The sequence below is a fragment of the Gambusia affinis genome, linkage group LG18 (assembly GCF_019740435.1).
Source record: "Gambusia affinis linkage group LG18, SWU_Gaff_1.0, whole genome shotgun sequence".
Classification (NCBI taxonomy): domain Eukaryota; kingdom Metazoa; phylum Chordata; class Actinopteri; order Cyprinodontiformes; family Poeciliidae; genus Gambusia; species Gambusia affinis.
Window position 1 is genome coordinate 23,150,876 of NC_057885.1, and position 20,301 is coordinate 23,171,176.

The 20,301-nt window shown below is 38.1% G+C and overlaps 2 protein-coding genes across 6 annotated transcripts in view; both read left to right on the forward strand.

Moving 5' to 3' along the window:
- txk (TXK tyrosine kinase) overlaps positions 1-12,328 on the forward strand; it is a 16,563-nt gene extending 4,235 nt beyond the window's left edge. For all 4 annotated transcript variants that reach the window (XM_044098768.1, XM_044098767.1, XM_044098769.1 and 1 more), the window contains 15 exons: positions 4,675-4,723; positions 5,968-6,049; positions 6,125-6,250; positions 6,579-6,643; positions 6,818-6,877; positions 6,955-7,009; positions 7,144-7,223; positions 7,307-7,431; positions 8,474-8,548; positions 9,143-9,314; positions 9,398-9,614; positions 10,470-10,534; positions 10,777-10,895; positions 10,983-11,140; positions 11,932-12,328. In XM_044098768.1, the coding sequence (XP_043954703.1) occupies positions 4,675-4,723; positions 5,968-6,049; positions 6,125-6,250; positions 6,579-6,643; positions 6,818-6,877; positions 6,955-7,009; positions 7,144-7,223; positions 7,307-7,431; positions 8,474-8,548; positions 9,143-9,314; positions 9,398-9,614; positions 10,470-10,534; positions 10,777-10,895; positions 10,983-11,140; positions 11,932-12,003 (1,520 nt within the window). In that variant the 3' untranslated portion in view covers positions 12,004-12,328. The remainder of the gene's footprint in view (positions 1-4,674; positions 4,724-5,967; positions 6,050-6,124; positions 6,251-6,578; positions 6,644-6,817; positions 6,878-6,954; positions 7,010-7,143; positions 7,224-7,306; positions 7,432-8,473; positions 8,549-9,142; positions 9,315-9,397; positions 9,615-10,469; positions 10,535-10,776; positions 10,896-10,982; positions 11,141-11,931) is intronic.
- Positions 12,329-13,157: 829 nt separating this feature from the next.
- On the forward strand, positions 13,158-19,475 carry LOC122820932 (cyclin-dependent kinase-like 5). 2 transcript variants are annotated; one of them, XM_044098653.1, is made up of 11 exons: positions 13,158-13,295; positions 14,202-14,381; positions 14,664-14,858; positions 15,063-15,247; positions 15,335-15,447; positions 15,520-15,659; positions 15,801-15,889; positions 15,987-17,840; positions 18,512-18,599; positions 18,685-18,781; positions 19,332-19,475. In XM_044098653.1, the coding sequence occupies exons 2-11, from the start codon at positions 14,214-14,216 to the stop codon at positions 19,454-19,456; spliced, it is 3,054 nt and encodes a 1,017-aa protein (XP_043954588.1). In that variant the 5' UTR covers positions 13,158-13,295; positions 14,202-14,213; the 3' UTR covers positions 19,457-19,475. The 2 variants fall into 2 exon arrangements, 1 of the variants encoding a protein (XP_043954588.1); XR_006368884.1 differs by lacking the exon at positions 18,512-18,599 and having other exon boundaries at positions 19,332-19,348.
- Positions 19,476-20,301: the final 826 nt, after the last annotated feature.

A 20,301-nucleotide genomic window follows, 5' to 3' on the forward strand; every position in this document is an offset into this window, starting at 1 on the left:
GAACAAGAAACAGATGGATTCACCCATCCATCCGTCCATCCATCCATCTGTACATCCATCCATCCATCCATCCATCCATCCATCCATCCATCCTCCATCCATCTGTACATCCATCCATCCATCCATCCGTACATCCATCCATCCATCCATCCATCCATCCTCCATCCATCTGTACATCCATCCATCCATCCATCCATCCATCCATCCATCCATCCAACCATCCATCCATCCATCCATCCATCCAACCATCCATCCGTACATCCATCCATCCATCCATCCAACCATCCATCCGTACATCCATCCATCCATCCATCCATCCATCCATCCATCCATCCATCCATCCATCCATCCATCCATCAATAAACAAAGTAAAACAGAACTAAATGATCCAAAACACCAAAAGAGCTGAAGATCCAAACAGAAATTCATCCAGGAAACCATTAAGTATCATTTATTAATAAATGGGTTTATCACCACGGTTGGTTTGAAGGCAGCCGGGACAAATCCAGTCCAAAGATATACGTCCCAATGCCAAAATAGAAACACTGTCTTTAAATAAGTGAGCAGGAGACAGAAGTTTAAACCAAACGGGGCGACAGAACTGGGTCAAACTGTCCAGACGTAGATTTACTGAGCGATGATTCCTGGGGATCCAACACAGACAGAACCGAACCGCAGAGCCAGAGAAACATGTAAAGATTTGTTACAAAGATCCACAGAAACTGTGAAAACATTCAGAGAGTTAATAACTTCACGGTTTTAAAAAGAACAATGAACGGTTGATAAACCCGTAAAACCTGATTCTGGTTGATGAAGCTCATTGAGAGAATGTCACAGTTTGGATGAAACTAGTTAGAAAAACTGTAAAAATGTCTTTTATAAAGTGTCCCTTTTGTCACGCTATGACCACAAACTTCAATGTTTTACTGAGACCAACTCAACCCAAACGCTGTGGTTCTCATGCATCTGGTAAACCTCAGATCCAGAGAGCAAGAATTGTTAAAACCGTTTCTAAAACAAACTTTATTGAGGCGGTCGTTCCCCTGCCGAGCCGAGCGCTGACATTTCATTTAGAGGCAGCGAAACGATTCCCGTTCCCCCAACATTACTAACATCTGATGCATCATTGATGTTATTTCAACCAATTATGGTTCTTTTGTTCATCTAGTTACGGCAGTTTGTTCTCATTTACAGTTAAATTAATTCTGTTCAATGGTTTTAAAATCTGAACAAAATCTGTTTTGTAAATTTTAGTTGATGCTTTGTGGAACATTTTTGCTGCAGGTTTTTTTTTTTTTGAACATTTACAGTCAAATTCAGTAAATTATGATATAAAATGAGTCTCATTTGTCTGACTCAGAACCATCTGTGAATAAAAACCTAAACTTATTTTCATTAAAATCACATTTCTGCTTGTAAAAGTTTTTTTTAAAATTGATCTAGTGTGATAATCAAATTTTAAATGTTGTTTTTCATTAGCTGTAGATAGTAATAATTAACAGAAATAAAGGCTTTCAAACATCCATCTGTGTGTAATTAATCTTAATTTTAATTCATGTTTATAGATTCATCATCTTTGACTAGGCCATTCTGACACATTAATAGGTTTTGATTAGAAACTTTGTTCAATAGAAGGATGAGTTAGCAACAGAAAGTTTTTTTAAAAAGACAATGTCATCAGCATAAACATGTATTTTAGCTCTCTGTCCATCCATCCATCCATCCATCCATCCGTCCGTCCATCCATCCATCCGTCCATCCATCCATCAATCCATCCATCCATCCATCCATCCATCCATCCATCATCCATCCATCCATCAATCCATCCGTCCATCCGTCCATCAATCCATCCGTCCATCCGTCCGTCCATCCGTCCATCAATCCATCCGTCCATCCGTCCATCAATCCATCCATCCGTCCATCCATCCATCCGTCCATCCATCCGTCCATTCATCATCAAAAACAAACCTGGAGTGATATCTTGATTCTTCCATGCATGCTTGAGAAGTCCTTTAATCTCCATGGCAACCATTCAAATGTGCTAAACGCCTAGTAGGACTTAGCCCCGCCTTCGAGTCACAGCTCCTCCCCCACTCAGCTCCTTCAGACTAGCCAGCAGCAATTAGCAAACACCTGGTAGAACTGCTTGCTAAAGGGTTAATAGAGGAGCCATGTTGTGATGACTTCCTGAAGGCGGAGTTTCAGAAAGAGCAGGAGCTTCTTAAAGAGACAGAGGCCCAATTTCAAGGTGTTAAATTATGAAGTCAAGATATATTTGATTTATACAGCATTTTTATAACAACTGGAGACATAGCTACTTGATATTGCTATAACATACACAATACTGCCCCTCTAAGAGATTTCTGCAGGCAGTTTGTTGCACATTGTTCCACATTAAACTTTCCAGGATCCCAACTTGTTAAAGCTTTGTTTCCTTTTCCTACTTTGTCCTGGTCTGTCACACAACGTCACAATAATATACACTGACTTTTGTTTCTGTAATGAGACAAAATGTGAAAACATGACTTATCCCTTCTGGGCTGCAAATCTTAAATAATTGAATAAGAAATCTTTACTTTGGGATAAATAAAGCAAATTTCTTTGCAAAAGAAGACGGTTAAAGCATTTAAATTGATTGTTATGCCACATATTAGATTAACTATTCATTGTGTTCTGACATGTTTGGTAACACAAATAGTAGATTAGACGTATTAATGAGAAAAAGAGTTCATCGTTCGCTGGCATGATGTTTATTTTATCACCTTTTTTCCCCTGAAGCTCTTCTTTCATTTTGTACCTTCAGAATCGCGTGAGATTCGTCGCTCTGCGTATGAGTGTTTTTTTTTTTTTAAATTCACACAGGAAGTAATGTAGCCACCTCTCCCTGCAGTCTCTGACTAACAATGACCCGGCCACATGCACCATCTTGTTCACTCGCCCACAGAAACACACAAACGGACTCGCTCAAAGAAAAGAGAGTGTTAATTCTGCAGAAAAGGAAACTATGCTTCCTGACAAAGACCTCCCACTCTAAACCACAGAGACACAAAGACAGAAAACATTAAAACAGCTGGTTGGACAATTTGCAAATATGTGTTTCCTTGTTAGATTTAATCTTTTAAAAAATTTCACTCTTAAAGGCCAAATGTTAACTTTAGTGGTTTAAACTTGGCCAACGTCAAACGGAAAATAAAAAGCTAAATCAGCAACAATTTTCTCGCTAAAATGGTAAAATAAGGATTAATATTATGTAATAATACATTTAATGTGTAAACATCATGCAACTCACAGAGATATCAACACTGGAGCTACTCTGGTTTGAAAAAAGACACTTTATAAAGGTTAGACAATAAAAATAATTTGTTTAGATCTAAGTATGTAGTTAATTAAAGGGGCAGTATTGTGTATTTTCCAGGCACATTATTTCATTTCGTAGCACAATCAATTAACTAAGTTACCTTCGGTTGTTATGAAAATGGTGTCTATATCAAAAATAACTTAAGAGGAATTTGACTATAATTGAATACCTTGAAATTGGGCGCCTGTCTCTTTAAGAAGCTCCTGCTCTTTCTGAAACTCCGCCTCCAGGAAGTCATAACAACATGGCTCCTCTATTAGCACCTTAACATTTTCACCAACATTTCACTGGGAAGTAGCTCCTATAATGAGATCAGTGGTTCCTCCAGGTGTTTGCTAACTGCTGCTGCCGCTAGTCTGGAAGAGTTTTGTTGAGAATCTTGGCTGGAGCTTTGGGTAAAACGACAGCACTTTGAATGAACCGGTGTTTAGGCCCTGAATGATGTAGGGAGATTTTTTTTCTGTTAGTTTTTGATAAGAAAATGAGATATAAAGCTAGCAAAGTTGATTTTGTGTAGTGCCTGAATTGGTTTGGTTTAAACTTGAACAAACATAAATTTCGACTCACTTAGCTTCTTTTTTTCCTCAGGTGTTCCTCAGGAATATGCTGAAGTCCCTGTTTTATTTAAGTTTTATATATTTCTATAAATGAGTTATAGTGAGCTATAGAAGCAGGAAAGGAATTAATTTCAACTAAAATCCGTCTGTATGCTGATGACATTGTCATTTATGTCACTTTTTAATCTGGTCATTAAGGTGTTAAAAGAAGCTTTTCACATTTGCATGCTCTGCCTTGATGTGAATGGAAAAAGTACATTTATATAAATATATTTAGATTGTTTTGGTGCTTTTTTATTCCAATGACAATCACAAATTTTGCCGTGTTACTTTGGAAATATTTAGAAGGAATTTTGTGATATTTTTCTTTCATCAAACCAATTTCAAAATCTTATTGAACGTAAAACACATTATACACAAACATTTTTATTCTTTAACAAACTAAAATAGCTTGAATTTTGTTACTCATCATTGTGGATGGGAGTTAGCATCTAGCTAAACCCCAATGTTTTTGACCATTTTGTAAAAAATTTACAATGAACTTGAGAAAAAATTTTTGGATCTTGAGTGAATTTTTATGATGGCAGAATTGGAAAAAAAAAACTGGAGGAACTGTTTACTTACAGCCATATTTACAGATAAACCATCCAACCATCTAGACTTAACCCAAACTGCCGTAAAATATTCTAGATTTTAGCTTGTATCACATGGAGATGCTAAAAGATTAGCCATAACTTTTCCTCTTTCTGTCTCTTTCAGATCAATCCACCCACTCTATATTCTGCTGCTGCTGTGCTGTTCAAAGCAGGTAAAGATAAGAATTGTGTTTTGTAATGTTGAGGTAGAAAAGTCCTCAGTTACGTTTTCAGTGGTGATTTTTAAAGCTAGTCACTGAGTCAACCCTGCACTCTGTCTCTTAAAAATATTATAAATACAGCAGAGGATCCACAACTAAAAGTCTGGAAAAGACCAGAATACTTTGGCCCAGTCAAAGTCCAGCCCTCAACTTGATTGAAACGCTGTGGTTGGACCTAAGAGTTGAGCTGAAACCTGCGTTTGTACAACGTTATAAACAAAAGAGGCTCAAGTTCCTCCACAACAACGTAAAAAGAAAAAAACTACTGGGAGATATTGGCAGTGAAATGAGGGTATTTATAATGTCCCAGTTCGTATTGTTTAGCATATTTTTAAAGATACTTTTAAAGAGGAAACGTCCGTCGTGCAGAAGCTCTCAGATCGAGGCCATGTTTTAAAGTTTTTAGCTTGTGGTTACGCTCGGAGCCATGTGGTGAGCAAACCTGGTCCAACGCACGAACAGCTTGCAGAGATACATGCACCAAAGTAACATTAAAGAAAAGTGGTTGAATCATGAAACTTTGTTTTTGGTCTATAATTTTAACAGAAAAATTTCCTTTCATTGCATATAATATTTCAATTCATCTTATATGTAACTTTTCTCTAAAAATAAAAAAATTGCAAAAGGAAAGGTTAACAAAATATGTTTATTTCAGGAGTTTGACATAATTTACAATAATAAAGTAAATCTTTGGGATTGTTTTCTTAAAATTGAAAGTTCAATATTTGATCCCGCCCCTTACCATCCTGGGTTGTGCCACTTGCTAGCAGAAGATGCTTAACATGCATTAACTTATACGTACAATACGTAATACGTAACACAATTTCTGTCAGAAGGCAAAAGCTTCGAGGCAGACCCAAAAATGGGCGGAGTCAAGTAGCTGACTCCGCCCATTTTTGGAGTTGCCCCAAATATTCACAAATGTGATGCTCCAAATATGGGCAGCAGCCCCAAAAGTGGGCGGAGTTTAACAAAAAGCTCTGCCCCAAAATTTTATACTTATTCGTTCATAATTTTTTTATATTGTGCTAATTTTACCTTAAAAATATGTATGTGCACCCAAATAAATCAAATTTGTTGATTTGTCATTACCAAAAAAAGTTAAATTAATGTGGTGGAAATATTAACTTTGATACATTTTCACATTGAATAGAAAAAAACAAAAACAAATGTAAAGACGATTTGACTGATTTCAGGGAGATCAGCACACGCATGGAGCTGGAGGGCAGAACGTCTCTCTGCTTCCCAACCAGACGGTACCCCGGAAATGCCCGGCGGGTAAGAAACAGCACATTTCTCTGTATCCTCGTGTTTTTGAGTCCTAGGTTTTGATTTTTGTTACGATCTGGTCAGGTGGACCGGTCCAGGAAAAAGCTCCCTCTGCCCCCTCCAGAGGACGGAGAAGGTGAAGGTTTGGCGAGAGTCGTTGCCATGTACGACTTCACGGCCAAGGAGGACTCAGACCTCACCATTAAACAGGTACACAATTTACACCAACTCACTGAAACTCTGGTGAATAAAATAATAACACTGTTGTAAAGAGTATTTTCATAAATTATGAAGAAAACATGCATTTAATTGTATATTGTTATCTAAAAAGTTTCTATCACACTGTTTTCCCTTTCATTTTGGTCCTTTGCTCCATTTAATTTAATAAAACCCTAACCCTAAACCAAAATAACAATGATTTTAGAGATTAATTAACAAGAAATAACCAGATATTTACTAGTCATTAAATCAGATTTATTTACTACATGCAAAAAGTAAATAAATAAATGTTAGTAATGCTAATGCTTTGTGTCTCCAGGGAGAGGAATACGTCATCCTCCATAAGCAGGACCAGCTGTGGTGGAGAGCGGAGGACAGACACGGGTAAGCAGACCGAGTCCAGAACCACCACGGATTAATCCATTAAACTCTGATTTCATCTTACAAATTTCTCTAAATCAGCAAAGTTTACAGATTCAGCTAAAAAAAATTAATTATCATTATAAATCCTCTAAAAAACTAACAACTGGGTTCTGATGTGTCGTTGTTTTTGCTCAGGAATAAAGGCTTCATTCCCAGTAACTACGTAACAGAGAAAAACAGAATCGAGGCAAACTCGTAAGTTTTAACTTTTCTATTTCACTCGGCTGCAGTTATAAAATATTTAATGTTTATTTAAAATGTTCGTTATGAAGGTGGTACTGCAAGAACATCACCAGAACAGAAGCTGAACAGCTGCTGAGACAGCAGGTATTATTTATTTCTGATTACTTCATTTAACTTATTCTTATTCATCCTACTGTCTAAATATAAGCATTTTTAAACCTGAAAGTTGCTAGAAATAATTTTTACTACAGTCGTAATAATTAATTGCTATTTTCCAGGATAAAGAAGGCGGTTTTGTTGTGCGGGAGTCCAGTAAACAAGGAACTTATACCGTTTCTGTTTATACAAAGACATTAAGGTGAGTCACAAGTTTTAAATTCCAGACATTTGAATCAAACTTACATCTACAGAAAATGTTTAACAGATATTTCTCCTGCTCAGTCCGAATGGGGACATTAGGCATTACCAGATAAAAATAACAAACACTGGACAGTTCTACCTGGCGGAAAAACACGTCTTCAGCTCCATACCAGACGTTATACACTACCATGAACACAATGCAGCAGGTAGGAGACAAATCAGAGTCTCTGCAGACGAAGTGGGCGTTTCTCAACAGCAACACCTGATTGGACGAACCAAATGAACTGCAACACGATTGGACGAGCACTGAGACCTGTAGGGGACGAAATAATTGAAATGTATTGTAAAATCATTGTAATGTAGAGAGTGTAACATAATGCTTTACTATGTTAGAGAATCGAGACAGAAAGAAAAATAACTAGATAAAAAGCTAAAATTAGCTAAATAAAAACAATGATAGCATCTAGGCTAGCAGTAGCATAGAATACATTAACATACTTCAAGCAGAGTGAAAAAACTATTATAATTTAAATTTAAATTAGCTGTAAAGAAAAGCTTCCTAAAATACCAGTAATAGCATCTAGGCTAGCAATAGCATGTTGACGTAATGTAGCATCTCCATTCAATATACAAAACCCAGTGTAAAAGCCAAAATTAACTTAAAAGCTAAAGCTAGATAAAATACTAATACTAATGATAACATGTATGCTAACATTAGTATTTTAGCTAGTTTCAAAATTTCTGCTAGTTCTAAGATTTACATGAGTTTTTTCTCACCTTATGGAGTATGTTACTGTAGGTCAACATGCTAGTGCTAGCCTAAATGCTATTCTTAGTTTGTTTGTTTTCTTTTCAGCTTATTTTAACTTTATAGCTAGTTTTAGCTTTTGGAGGGGTTTTTTCCACATGGCATAGAGTATGTTACTGTAGCAGGTTGTGCTAGTCCTAACCTAAATACTCTTAGTTTTTTTTCTAGCTAGCTTTAGCTTTGTAGCTAGTTTTAGCTTTTACATGGGTTTCTTCACTCTGTATGACGTATGTCACTAGAATGTTTATTCATGCTAGTAATAAAATAAAATTAATCATTTAGAGATTCATTTTTGCTGGCAAAGTAGCCAATCAGTGTTTGCGCTTTAGAAACGCCCATTTTGAGTCTGCTCTCATACTTTAACATCCTGCTCAGCTGTAATTCTTCCAACACCGCTGTCATACTTTATGGTTTTGTCGTTCTCATGTTTGGGTTTGTAGGTCTTGTGACCCGGTTACGGTACGCTGTGGGACCGATGGGAAGGTGTGTCCCAGCCACAGCAGGATTCAGCTCAGGTAAACACATTCATGTTAAGCTGGGTATCAGACATCGTTTAAATCTGCTGTGAGTAATTTTTAAAGATTAGGAATTTTACGTATTTGTTTGGTCAGTTGTTACCATGTTGTCACAGTTTGCTGTCAGACAAATAATCTGTGAAAAGACTCACTCTCTGAGCTCCTATTGCTGTCTGATGAAATGCACCGTTTTCCACCAAAATAAACCAATCAGAGCATGGAGGCAGTCCTTAGCGCTGTCAATCAATCACATGTACTCACTGCTAAATGTCCTAGTGGCAGGAAACAATTTACAGTTGCAGTTATCCGCAGCCATTGGTGGCTATGCTAGCTTGCATTAGCATTCACAACAGGCATGTGCTAACTGTAACTTGACTCTGATTGGTTGTTTCTAGTTAGCAGAGAAAACTTAGATACTACATTTTTAACCAAAAACAAACAAGAGAAAACATAAATCACGCAAAAGATTGTTTATTATTGTGATTATTTTCTTAATTCTCTGATCTTCTAATATTATAAAGGTACACGGCTAATAAGATTAAATAAGTTTAACCTGATATTTTAATTTAATTGCCCTGATTTTCTCTCTTTCAGAGAAGTGGGAGATCAACCCCAGTGAGCTGACCTTCATGAAGGAACTGGGCAGTGGCCAGTTTGGAGTGGTGAAGCTCGGCAAGTGGAGAGACCAGCAGAAAGTGGCCATCAAGTCCATCAGAGAGGGAGCCATGTACGAGGAGGACTTCATCGAAGAGGCCAAAGTCATGATGTACGGGAGGAGAATCAGGACGAAAACCACCATAGAAACGCAGAGAACGAGTTTTGATAACGGTTTTGTGTGTTCTGCTCCAGGAGGCTGTGCCATCCCAAACTGGTCCAGCTGTACGGCGTCTGCCTGAAGCACCGCCCCCTGCTGATAGTGGCTGAGTTCATGGATAACGGCTGCCTGCTGAACTACCTGCGGCAGAGGGGCGGAGCTCTGAAGGAGGCGTGGCTTATGTCCATGTGTCAGGACGTCTGCGAGGGGATGGAGTACCTGGAAGCTCACAGCTTCATCCACAGAGACCTGGTGAGGCTCCAGCAGACCGACAGGAACGCTAATGCTAGTCGCTACCTTAAGAAAAGGAATGCTAATGTAGTCACTAGATCTAGCTCAGAAACACTAAAACCAGTTAGTAGCTCAAGCACAAGGACGCTAATAATAGTCGCTACCTTAAGAAAAGGAATGCTAATGGTAGTCGCTAGCTCTAACACAGAAACACTAAAGCTAGCCGCTAGCCTAAGCACAAGGACGCCAATGCTAGTTGCCGGCTTAAGAACAGGTACGCTAAAGCTAGTTGCTAGCTCAAGCATTGGAATGCTAACGCTAGGGACTAGCTTAAGGATAGGAATGCTAAAGCTAGTAGCTAGATTAAGCTTAGAATGCTAAAGATAGTTGCTAGCTTCAGTTTAGGAACGCTCAAGCCAATCCCCACTGTAAAATGTATTCTGTTAGTCTCTAGGGGGCAGTGTAGAGTCCTCTGAGCAAATGTAACGTTTAGAAGTAAAAAGAAACTCAGAGGGAGATTTGCTGGATGCCCTGTGGAGGAGGCAGGTGACCAGGAAAACCTACTTTGACCTCATGGACGCGTCCAGCAGAACTCAAGCTTTATGTTGTCATCAGTGTTTCCACAGCTACCATGAAAAAACTGTAAAACCTCCAGATTACTTTATTTCAAAAGTAACTGGGTAAAATTGCATGTTAGATTATTAGTTACATCCAGCAACATAGACTTGAAAATGCCAATACTCACTTTATTGGAAGCAGATTATGAATAGTAACTTCAGAAATATAAAAAAATTCCTTAATATCCGTTTCAATTATGATTAAATTATGTATAAATTATGTTTAATATCTGTTCTTTATGCGTTCTGTTTTCTTCAGGCAGCCAGAAACTGTCTGATTAACGAGAACAACGTGGTGAAGGTCAGCGACTTTGGGATGACCAGGTACGACACTTTACTTCCAGCCTTATAAAGAATTAAAAAAATCATTAGTAATGATAAAAATTTTATTTAAAAATAAATTAATTTATACAATTTAAATGAGTAACACCTGCTGGGTTTTGTGTGTCCTTTTATTTTTTCTTGGTATGGCTCATATAAACGTTTAGATTAGATCAGTTACAGTTATTTATTTCCTCTCTGTTTTATCACCTGAGCTTTGAGTGTTTCTTTTAAACCGACTGCAGGTACGTTTTGGACAACCAGTACACCAGTTCCAGTGGCGCCAAGTTCCCAGTGAAGTGGTCTCCTCCGGAGGTTCTGCACTACAGCAAATACAGCAGCAAGTCAGACGTGTGGTCCTTCGGTGAGAGGCCTTAACCAATCAGCAGCAGCCGATCGCCGTGTTGCTCCAACGCCAGGAGTCAGAGGTCACTGATGTGTTTGTGTTCAGGCGTGGTGATGTGGGAGATCTTCTCCGAGGGTCGAACGCCGTTTGAGAGCCGCTCCAACTTGGAGGTGGTGAACGATATCACCAGAGGGCTCCGGCTGTACCGTCCACACCGCGCCTCCCAGCCGCTGTACGCCATCATGTACCGCTGCTGGCACGAGGTACCGACCCGCTTCACCCTCACCGAGAGAAAATGGTTCAGAAAACGCTGGGTTCTGGTGTTTTAGCTCTGAATAGCTTCACTGACAGGCTAACTGCTTTTAGCACAACGTAAAAACACCAATAGTCTTTTTCAGCATCCAATCAGATTATTTTATGAAGCAAAAATTAACCTCCAGTGGACCAAGAAAAGCAGCTCTGTCATCCTTTGTTTTATTTTTACTTTTTCTAAAAATATTTAAACAAATGGCAAGAACCAGGGCCGGCCCAAGGCAAGCTGGTGTTACTTTCAAATAGTTAAAATAAGATGATGCACTTACATTCTACTCTGCATTTCAAAATGCAAGTAATTTTTTTGTAGTTAGCTTCTCCTGTAAGGTTAAAATTAACAGCCATCACAACACTGGTATGATGAAAACTAATTACAAAGTATGCTAATAATACGCACAAAACATAGCTTAGAAATGCTAAACCATCTGGTGTTGACATGTTGGTATGGGCCCCCCTCCCACTCAGAAAAAAGCCTTTAGGTCCCCAAAAAGGCTTTGGCCGGCCCTGTACACAACAAACAAACATCCAGGGATGTTAATTAGATAAATACATGTAAACATTTAGATTTGGAAATTGGGTTTTTGTTGATAAAGTCTGTTATTGATTTAACATAGTAGTCCCACATACTGAATTGGAAAGTAATAACTCCAGTGACCAGTTCAATTTTTGTATAATAAGTGTTTATTTTTCTGTTAGACATTTTTTCTAACATCTTTTCTCCTAATTTTTTTTGGTCTTACAGAAACCTCAGGGTCGGCCAGTGTTCTCTGAAATCTTGGAGGAAATAAGAAAACTGGCAGAAAATCCAGACTAACACAAAGGTGCTATTATTTTACCTCTGAATATCAAGCTGTTTTTAAATGCATATGTACAAATAAAACATGTTTTATTGTTGTATATAGATGTATAAATTAAACTTACCTAATCCGGTGCTTTAAATAATTTATTTATTTTGAAATAAGCAATAAAACCAACAAGACATTTTAAATTTTAGGCTGATTCTTACATATTTGTTGGTTTTATACACATGAAGCTTCTGTTTATATTAATGTACAGACTGTAAAGTACAAACTAACAACCAAACTGTGTATGATTGTTTATGAAGCATGAATGAGTGAATAAATGTCACTTTAAATATTTATGCTGTGACTTTCTCCATTTTTTAATTGCAGGACTTTGCAAAGTGAATTAAAGTGTATATTTCAGAGGGGTGCAGCAATGTCCAATTTCTGGTCTCTCTTTGAATTTTTGAGGATTGTAAACAAATCTTAACACCAAACTTTGAAGAAGTCGATAAGGAGACAAAATAAAGGTTTCTAGACTAGTTCAGTTTTATTTAATTCTATTTAAATCAATCTACTGTTTTATGTTCTCAAGCAGCAAGGTTGTATGACAGAACTCAGAAATTGGGATTATTTCCGTCCAGTATTGCCATCTGGTGGACATTTAGGAGAAAAAATGTCTATATTTTTAGTTTTTACTAGCAGATGTAGGAATGGGTGGATAGATGTATTAATTTGACATTTTCGGGACTAGAAAGACCCTCCAATAGCTATAAAGATGGACTTTTCCAACTTGGAACACTAGTTGGACCTTTTTTTGTATATATAAAATTTTTTCTTCACTATAAAAAATGTTATTGTGAGCAAGTAGATTATCCCGTGAAAGGCAGAGGGATTAGCTAAAATAACCTGACCGTTACCGTTTCAAAGCCGCTAAAATGGGCCAGAATTTGGTACTTCTTACGTTTTCATGCTATTACTTGCGATGAATAACTAAAATATAGTTGCTACAAATGTTAAATTGAAGGAAAGTTGTTTAATTAATCAGTTTATTACACATTTCAACACCTCCAATGGTGGCGGACGCCTCCAGGAGGCGCAGCCGTTTTTTCTTTCTTTCTCGAACTACGTCACCACCGTAGGGCGGGAGGGGAGTGTTGCTCCTGGCAACGCGTCGGTTGAAACACTCGCAGCTGCGTGTCCGTGTTCTCAGGTGACTCTGACACGTTCCCACACACACCGAAGACACCGATACTCAGGTGTTTACGTTGATGGAACAGATTAAAGCGACAAACTGAGATCAACCGCTGAGGTCGGCGACGTGGTGAGTTTGTTTGTTTGTTTGTTTGTTTGTTTTTTCCTGTTTTAGTCCATGGAACTTTCATTATGTGGTTTTAGGACACATAGTCACTTATTTTGCCTTATTTTATAGCTCTGTTGTCTAAAAATCAGTTTTTAACTGTTATAAATAAAAGAGAAAAAATATATAAGACTAATTGTCAGGGAAAATTCTTTGTGATGTTCATTTGATACAAGATATTCAAAAATAAAGTCTTTACTTTGTCTTTTTTATTGTTGTAATTTTAGTGTATTTTTTTTCTAGAATTAGTTCTTAAATCAAATATAATAATTATGTACATAATAACAAATCTGCATTAATGTTCACCATAATTTCCAATGAAAAGTGCTGTATTTTCTTATTTACTGAAATTTTCATTATTAACCTGGTCCATGTTAGTGTTTTTCTTCGATTCTATTGAAATGAAAATTGAAAAACATCGAGTATAAATTAGCTGTGATTAAGACAGGGCTGAAAGATTCAAATTGACATTTGGTTTTTTATTACCAGTTCTAATCTAAAGCTCTAGAGTCTTTAGTTTAGAAGATGTTATGGTTCAATAATTCATAGGTCAGTATTAAATAGCAAACAAAAATATTAATCGGAATGCAGTTATATTAATAAAGCAATTATGTTAATAAGTAAAGACGAGTGGAAAAAAAGCAGCTGACGTCCAAAAATAAAATCTTTGGGTGATTCTCAAAGACTTTAGAGTTTGTGATCAAGACTAAATTAAACCATAAAAAGAAAGTCCTTAAAAGTGGGCTTTTAAGGAGGATATTCTAAAATAAGGAGTGAAGCAAGGTGCTAACATTCAATATGTGTAATAAAAGTTACCTTTTGTATTTAATTTAATGCAAATAACTTGAAAGCTTCATTCTATCCTTTCAGAAAAAAACTTTGATGGAGCGTTACGAGTCTCTGGGTCCGGTCGGGGAGGGCAGTTACGGCACCGTGCTCAAGTGCCGTCATCGACACTCCGGTCGCTTGGTCGCCATAAAGAAATTCTTGGACTTGGAAGATGATGAGACGGTGAAGAAGATCGCCCTCAGGGAAATCAAGCTGCTCAGGGTACCTGCCAATCATCCCATCAACCATTCAGCCAATCGGTCAACGAATAACTGAGCCTGAAACCTGAGTGCTGCTGAAACACTGAGATAATCAGCCAACCTCAAGACAAACAAGCTCAAATTCTCACAAACTAACCCGTTGTTTTGAGTTGGTTGTGATATTTTGAAGACCTGACCCGTTAAAAAACCTTTTACTGGAAACCTTGATGGTCAAAATGTTAATTATAGTAAAAGACAAAAACTACATGCTTCTACATTCTCTGCTCTCTTTTGAACCTTACAGCAACTGCGTCACGACAATCTGGTGAACCTCCTGGAGGTGTGGAAGCGCCGCCGTCGCTGGTACCTGGTGTTTGAGTTCGTGGACCGGACGCTTCTGGATGAACTGCAGCAGTGCTCAAGCGGGTTGGACCTTAACACCTGTCGGCAGTACTTATTCCAGGTCCTTAGAGCTGTCAACTTTTGTCACCAGCAAGATGTAAGGAATACTTTCAAAGCTACTTTTTAATATGAGCAAAAATGGCATCAAGAATCATTAAATTTACTCCACAGGTTCAGAGGTCCAGGCTAGTCTTTCTCATCAAGACTCACAGCTTTAAAGTCACAAATTCAATTATTTTTCCAATAAATATGTCATGGAAATATGTGTGACCCTGTGTTTGGAATAACTTACCCTCATTAGGTCATCCATCGTGACATCAAACCTGAGAACATCCTCATCTCTCAAGAGGGTGTGGTCAAACTGTGTGATTTTGGCTTTGCCCGAACCATTGCATCGCCCTCTGAAGGTGGTGTCTATACCGACTACGTAGCCACTCGTTGGTACAGAGCTCCCGAACTGCTTGTAGGGGACATCAAGTATGGAAAGTAGGTATTTTTGCACTTCTCTAGTTTCCTGTTGGATGTTATGAATGCCAAACAATGCCAAACTGGTAGGTGTGTTTGTATGTGTAGACCGGTGGACGTTTGGGCGCTGGGTTGTGTGTTAATAGAAATGCTGACCGCACAAGCTCTGTTTCCCGGAGACTCCGACCTTGACCAGATATACCACATTGTCAGATGTTTTGGTAAGCTCTTACAGTAACCTAACCAAGATATTGATTCATATTCACTTATTAATAAATTCTCCTTGGCTTCAGGTAACTTGACGGCTCATCACCAGGAGTTATTTTACAGAAATCCAGTCTTTTCTGGAGTTAAACTACTTGAGTGTTCAAAAATTGTCCCACTGCAACAACGCTTCCCCAAAGTTCCACCAACCGCCCTGGATCTGGCACAGGTATTGCACAGTCTGGTTATCAGTTAATGCCAAAGACAATCCAACAGTTCAAATCAATGAAGTATTAAGTGAAGGTTCTTTTTTGGTATTGTTTAAGTGACCAAATCATTAACATAATTTGTACCTTCATTTGTTGCTCAGAAATGTCTAGGCATGGACCCAAAAATACGAGCTACGTGTTCAGACCTGTTAGAGCATCTTCTGTTTACTCAAGACTCTTTCAACATCAGGTATACTTTACCTTTGCTTTGCAAAATAAGTCTCAAATCCTAGAATTTATCTTCTATTTAGTCAAAAACTTCTGCATCTTTCTTTGTGTCTGCACAGATTTTTAAATGAGCTGAACACAAAAATTCAAAAAGACCAGAGAGAAAACTCTACACTTCCCAAAATACCCATGACACTGCCAGAAAAAGATAAGGGGGAGGATAAAAACTCCAAAACCAAAGACAAGAAACAATCAGAAGAAACTGAAGAGAAAGTAAACAAGGATAAGACAGAGAAAACAAAGGGAAAACAACCATGCAAGCTGTCTAAATCTATTCATACCACCAATGAATATATTATGACCAAACAACCGAAAACATTTGGCAACAAGGACGTCTATCACACAGAGCAGTTTTCAATGAAACCAGAAAAATCCCCTGGTTCAGAGTTAAAGGAGTTTGATATGTTAAAGTCAACTAAAATCTGTGTCTCTGACTCATCAGATGTCACCAAGAAAGCTGTAAGCTTAAAGAAAAAAACTTCAGTAGCAACAAAACCTAAAAATGAACCTGATGTGTCTATAGACTCAACCAAAGACTATCTTCAGAAGGCCAAAGATATAGACTACAGCGACCTGGACAAAGAGAAAACCATGAAGCTCTTCGGGGAATCATCTAAATCTGAGACAAACGAAGAGTTTGTCAGGAACTCAAGCAACCCTAGCTTAAAAGTTTGTAAATTATCTAAACTTTCCATCAGTGATGGTCGAAGTTTAAATTTATCCCCAAAAACCGTTTTGGAATCGGACACAAGTGTAACACCTACATATCCTCTACCATCCTTCAATGACTTTACTACCCCAACAATGGCCGATGTCACAAAGTCAGGAAAGACAAGTTTGACATCAAAGTTTCAGATTGAGGTATTGGAAACTAATGCAAAGCACGACTCCTCTGAATGTCCGAAAGCCAAACAAAAAAGCTTTAGGAAATCCCAAACTACACAAAACACTCATAACACCTCATTCAGTCCTTCAAGGGCTGCTGCAGATGTTTCCAAACAGTCATTTACACCTGTTACAGAAACCAGTGCTGCCCACAACCTGTCCACCCTACCTCGAGGAATCTCACTTCCAAAAACAAAGACTCTTTCAAAAGACAAGGATCCCACTGATGACCAGGATGTTAGGAAGTATCACAGATTCTTGAAGCTCAATCCAATGACAGAAACTCCAACTAAACCTATTTGGTTGCCCCATGATTCAGATGGAGAACCTGATTCATCAGAGCATTATTTTTCTAATTGGCAAAGCAATATGATTGCAGCAGAAGATAAAGTTACCTCAACCCTTGTGCCAAATGAAAACTTACCAGTGGAAAAAGCTCTGACATTGTCAGTGCAAGAGAACCAAGAGGATTCAGCCATTAGGGTGTGCATTAGTTCAACAGCTAATGCCTTAATGAATAAAACCTTAATGCTTCCTGAAAGGTCACCTATTGACAAAAGGAACAATAGCAGTCAGGAGTTCAAATTTGATGCAAAGTCTTTGAACATTTTTCACTTTAATCAGAACCCAACAATGTCTCAATTGTTTGGTGATCACACAAGGTTCCTGATGAACCCCAAGAATCAAAAAACTGTATTTACTCCAGATGGAAGGAAGAAAAGCAACAAGCTAGAAGGAAACAACACAAATATGTCCTCTGATTTGACTTCAGTCATGTCTATGGATCACAAAGCATTGACGAGAAGTCTCATCCTTCATGAAAGGGACTCTACAGACGCTGATGTATTTAATCACAGTGCAGCCCGATCATGTACACCTCCTCCTCCTGCACCTGCTACCAATCTCCTTCACCTCCCTCCATCTTCCAGAACCCCTACCCCTTCCATCTTTGTCTCCAGTGCCAACAGGCCTGCTGCCAGCGATCACCTTCAGGGAGGAAGTTTTCATACCGGGATCAACAGTCTGTGGTAGTTCTCAATATACTTGCCTTTGAAATTTTAACCCAGCTAAGATTAATTCACTGATATTAGCTAGATTTGTTTGACCCTCAACCCTCCAACGGTCTCAAGAAAAACCTTTTGTGTTGTCCGAAAAGCTTGTGCGCAGTCTAGTAGGGTGTATAGACCTTGAGGGGTTTTTTGTGTATAGTTTCAGGAACTGACGGTCTAACGGGACATCCTCCTTCTGCTTCCCCACTGTCTGATCATGACATCTGTCATGCAGTGGTCAGAGGAGCCATTTTCTTAGTGGGAGGGTTGAATATGCAGTTCCTGTTTCAAGAACTCCTGAAATGTTTGTCCAGTAGTTCAAAACATTAATCTGACTTAGCCGGTTGGACAAAATCAAACGTAGATGCCTTTTTAAATGTCACTTAGCTAGACTGCTAGGTCAATCCGACTGTTTTTGTTAGACTGTATCTATATATTGATTATTTTGTGTTTTTGTAACTTAATTTTTTTGGTTTTATCAATGTAAAGAAAATATTTCTAGCCAAGCTTACCTCAAAGCTAGCATTAGCAAAGTTGAGGGAACGTTTTTCGGATTCATAATTCTCACACAATCCAAAGAGATTGTTGTTGAACAGTTGCATAAATGTTATACCTGACTTACGGCTTGCTGTTCCTCTTGCATGTTGTAGGAATTTAGTTAAACCAATATGTTATGGTCATGGTCGACAGGACCAACAGTTTGGACCGAACCAGGCCACAAGGTCCTTCAGCTTGCAGGTTGTAGTTTGAACTGGTGTCTTTCTTGCTTACAGCCAAGTAGGATATTTCTAATAACTTATATCAACCGTTTCCGTTTCTGTAGGCACGAGAAAAGAGTTTTGTAAGTGAAAGGTCTAAAAACATCGTCCATTTGCCAGATGTAAGAACCTCAGTTTTGCCGGAGCTCAGTGGAAAAGAAGGTATGGACACATTTTGCAAACTCTTCCTGTCTGACACTAAATCTGACCATTTTTCTTTTTCTATTTTAGGTTAGTTGTTATTACAGATTTTTGAAGTTACTTTCTTTAAGGACTTAAGTTTACAAACACCTACATTACTAGGTCTTCAGGCAGTTTTAAGCTTCTGATACGTTAATACACAAAACACTTGAGTTTTGTGGATGTATTTCCTTGTCCCTGGAGGTGACATGTCCATCTGTTCAAACAATTAAATGGACGTAGAAACCTGAATAATCACATTGTTCAGGTCGAAGAGGCGTTGTGAATACCAAAGATAGTGAAACTTGCATATCAAGCCCAGAACAAAAGCATAAAGCTGGAAACAGACAAAATAATTTAACGAACCGCTCAGTGGAAACGAAGCATTAGAGAAAAACTATTAGGAACCACATATAATTTAGGTTTAATAAAATAAAACTTTTATTATTGTTTTATAAAGTGCCTAATTCACATCTGCAGCTGTACATAAAACCTTGCCAGAAGCGAAATAAAATGTTTAATGTCTTCTCAGCCAAACAGAGCAAAGGTGCTACCAAGGAACAGAGGACAGAAAAGACTCCAGTCTCACTCAGTCCACCATCAGAAGGACAACATGGACAAAACTTCAACACAAATACACCAAAACAGACGGAGTAAAAGGAGTTTACTCCCAAACCAAACTGATTTTAATTTTCTATTTTTATTATTTAATCATGGTGATGTAAACACTGCTGGACTATACTGAAAATACTGACTTTAAATTCCTAATATGTTAAACTTTGAGTATGAGAACATTTTTACAGTTATCATTTCCTTTAACAACCTTTGATTATTGAAAACTGTTAATGAATTATTAATTTTGGTATTTTCATGGTAAAACATAACAGAGGGAACCGTAAAACAACTCATGCAGAAATCAACAATAAAAAAGCTGTAAAAAACAACTGTTTAGGTGAGTCTTATTGGTCACAGGTATTAAAACTGAAACTTCTGTAAACTTTAAGAAATCCAACTCATAAAACTAACTAATTACAACCGTTGACAACTTTCCCACTGGTTTCTGTATTTAGCATCAGTCTTAAGTTATTTAAGAAATAAACATGCTCATGGTTTAATCCTACGACTCATCACTTGAATCTTCTGACGTCATGGCCCTAAGTTTCCAGGCTGGCGCCGACTCCTCACTGCTCGACATCACATTCAGGCTCCTGATTGGCTGAGAGCCGGCCGAACGCCCTCTGGTATTGGCCAGCAGCTGGTAGAAGAGTCTGAGAGCTTGGTTGGTGTTGTGGTTTCTGATTGGTGCTCCAGCAACTGGTTGTTTCCTGATTGGTACCTTGGTTACCGGCTTCCTTGCCGACGATTGGACCACAGACTTTTGGGTTGTGATGACCTGCTGTGAAGTTTTACAGATGATTTAACACACATGCTAGATTATTAAACCTGATGCTGCGTATTTATTTATTACAGAAGCGGTCAGTCTTATGAGGATTGGGCAGAGT

Excerpts from the sequence above, each read along its gene's own strand:
- LOC122820932 (XM_044098653.1), top strand. The coding sequence starts at position 14,214 with ATGGAGCGTTACGAGTCTCTGGGTCCGGTCGGGGAGGGCAGTTACGGC. Across the intron at positions 14,382-14,663 it reads GGGAAATCAAGCTGCTCAGG|CAACTGCGTCACGACAATCT; the intron begins GTACCTGCCAAT and ends TGAACCTTACAG. Across the intron at positions 15,248-15,334 it reads GGGGACATCAAGTATGGAAA|ACCGGTGGACGTTTGGGCGC; the intron begins GTAGGTATTTTT and ends TTGTATGTGTAG.